We start from the raw sequence: 1,891 nt of genomic DNA, 5'->3' as shown, positions 1-1,891 counted from the left end.
CATTAGGTTCGTCAGGTGCCGTGGGATCCGGTGGTGAACGGCAGGCCTGAGCCCTCCATGTCACCCTAGGTGGGGGGGAGAAGGGGCTGAGCTGCATCTGGCCCCTGCTCCAGTTCCCCCCAGCCATCACAGGGGTGGTCACTTACGAATCCAGCCTCGTAGCCCAGCCCTGGGGGGCCCGGGGGCCCGGGGGGCCCTGGCTGCCCGCGGGGTCCCATGGGCCCAGGAAGGCCGGCTAAGCCTGTTTCTCCCGGGGCTCCTGGTGGTCCTGTTTCTCCCTTGCTGCCCTGCAAAGGGGACAAGAAAGAAACAAAGGGACAGATGAGAGAAGGCGACAACACTCACTGCCTGGAGCCTGCAAACAGGAGGCAGTGCATCCTCTTCCTCATCCCCAGACTGCCCCTGGGACAGGACACGATGGGCCCCTCTCTCTGCGGCTTTGAGAGAAGGGACACTGCCCGGCTCAGGCACCCTTTGTCCTGGCTGTCCCCAGCGGGCCCTGGCTTCATGCAATGTGCACGGCGGCCACCAGAGGCTCGTCTGAAATCATAAACACGCATAAACGGAGCTCAGCACTGGGGTGGGGTGCTCACAGGTAGCCGGAGCCCCTGTGCTTTGCTACGGGTGTCCCAGAGAGGGGATCAATCCTAACCCCCACTGCCACCCCATCGACCCCCTTGGTGCCAGCAGCATTAAGAAACCTTCATCACGAAGGCTTTTGCCCACAGCTCAGGCTGTGGTGAATGGGTCACCCCAAGGGACATCTTGGTCCCCGAGGGCGAGGTGGGTAAGTGTGTGCGTCCCAGCAAGACTTTACCTCCAACCTCAGTGATGTGGAACAGAAAGAAGCTCAAGTAGGCAGGCAGGAGAGTGGCACAGAGGATGGGGGGGCTTCCAGTAGGGTGTGGGCACCCAACCCCCCCCAAACAAATCCTCTTCTGTGCCTCGAAATGCCACAGAGCAAAGCCAAGGGAGGGCGGTGAGTGTCTGGCGAGCGTCCTGGGAGTGGTCGGTGGCTGACACGTGCCCTCGAGCTGCTCTGCTCTGGGAGGAACCCAAACACCAATACCCCACTTCGGTGTGACATGGGCCACTAAGCAGCAGCTCTGCTTCCAGTCTGCAATGCATGTGGGACATCCCTCGCACCCCAGAAATCCACCCCAGGCACAGTACCTTGGGTCCCGGTGCTCCAGGGAGGCCAAAGTCGCCCACGTCACCCTGGGGAGGAGGAAAGGGGAAAAGAGGGTGTGAAGAAGCTGCCCAGCTCCAGGCGGGAGCAGGTTGGTGCTCCCCAGCCTGGAGACAGAGGGAGCTGGGACATCCTGGAGATGTGCCAGGGGTGATGTGATGTGCTCACCCGCTCTCCTTTGGGTCCCGGCTGCCCAGCTGCCCCGTCTCTTCCAGGAGGACCTGGAGGACCCTGCAAGGTGCCCAGGAACTAGCTGCAGTGCAGGGAAACCCCCTGGTGCTGGTGGGCACTTAGGCCCCTAACGCCACAGGGGCACTTACAGCCCCACCGCTATAGTGTAGCCCTGGGATAGGTCCACTTGGCCACCCCATACACCTACCGCTGGCCCCGGGAGTCCGGGGATCCCGTCCCTGCCTGGCAGCCCTGGCAGTCCTTTTTTGCTGTCCCTGCCATCCCCCCCGCTATAGTGTAGCCCTGGGATAGGTCCACTTGGCCACCCCATACACCTACCGCTGGCCCCGGGAGTCCGGGGATCCCGTCCCTGCCTGGCAGCCCTGGCAGTCCCAGCAGGTCTGTCTGGTTCATCCCAAACCGTCCTGGCTCCCCTGGCAAACCGGGCACGCCAGGTGGCCCCGGGGGACCAGGCGGCCCTTGTGGACCCTAGAAGAGAAGGAGGGGATGATGGCTTCAGCATGCCCCCAC

The 1,891-nt window shown here is 63.1% G+C and overlaps 1 protein-coding gene across 1 annotated transcript in view; it reads right to left on the bottom strand.

Annotated features, from left to right (window-relative positions):
* The window catches only part of COL18A1 (collagen, type XVIII, alpha 1), a 10,645-nt gene that overhangs the window by 6,575 nt on the left and 2,179 nt on the right, over window positions 1–1,891 (bottom strand). Inside the window, 5 exon segments of the mRNA XM_010133077.1 lie at window positions 15–65; window positions 147–287; window positions 1,174–1,218; window positions 1,358–1,420; window positions 1,700–1,849. Coding sequence (XP_010131379.1) covers window positions 15–65; window positions 147–287; window positions 1,174–1,218; window positions 1,358–1,420; window positions 1,700–1,849 — 450 coding nt within the window.

This window comes from Buceros rhinoceros, unplaced genomic scaffold (genome assembly GCF_000710305.1).
Source record: "Buceros rhinoceros silvestris isolate BGI_N320 unplaced genomic scaffold, ASM71030v1 scaffold33243, whole genome shotgun sequence".
In the NCBI taxonomy this organism is placed as follows: domain Eukaryota; kingdom Metazoa; phylum Chordata; class Aves; order Bucerotiformes; family Bucerotidae; genus Buceros; species Buceros rhinoceros.
The sequence above is the reverse complement of the archived record's forward strand: the minus strand, read 5'-3'. Positions and strand labels throughout refer to the sequence as shown.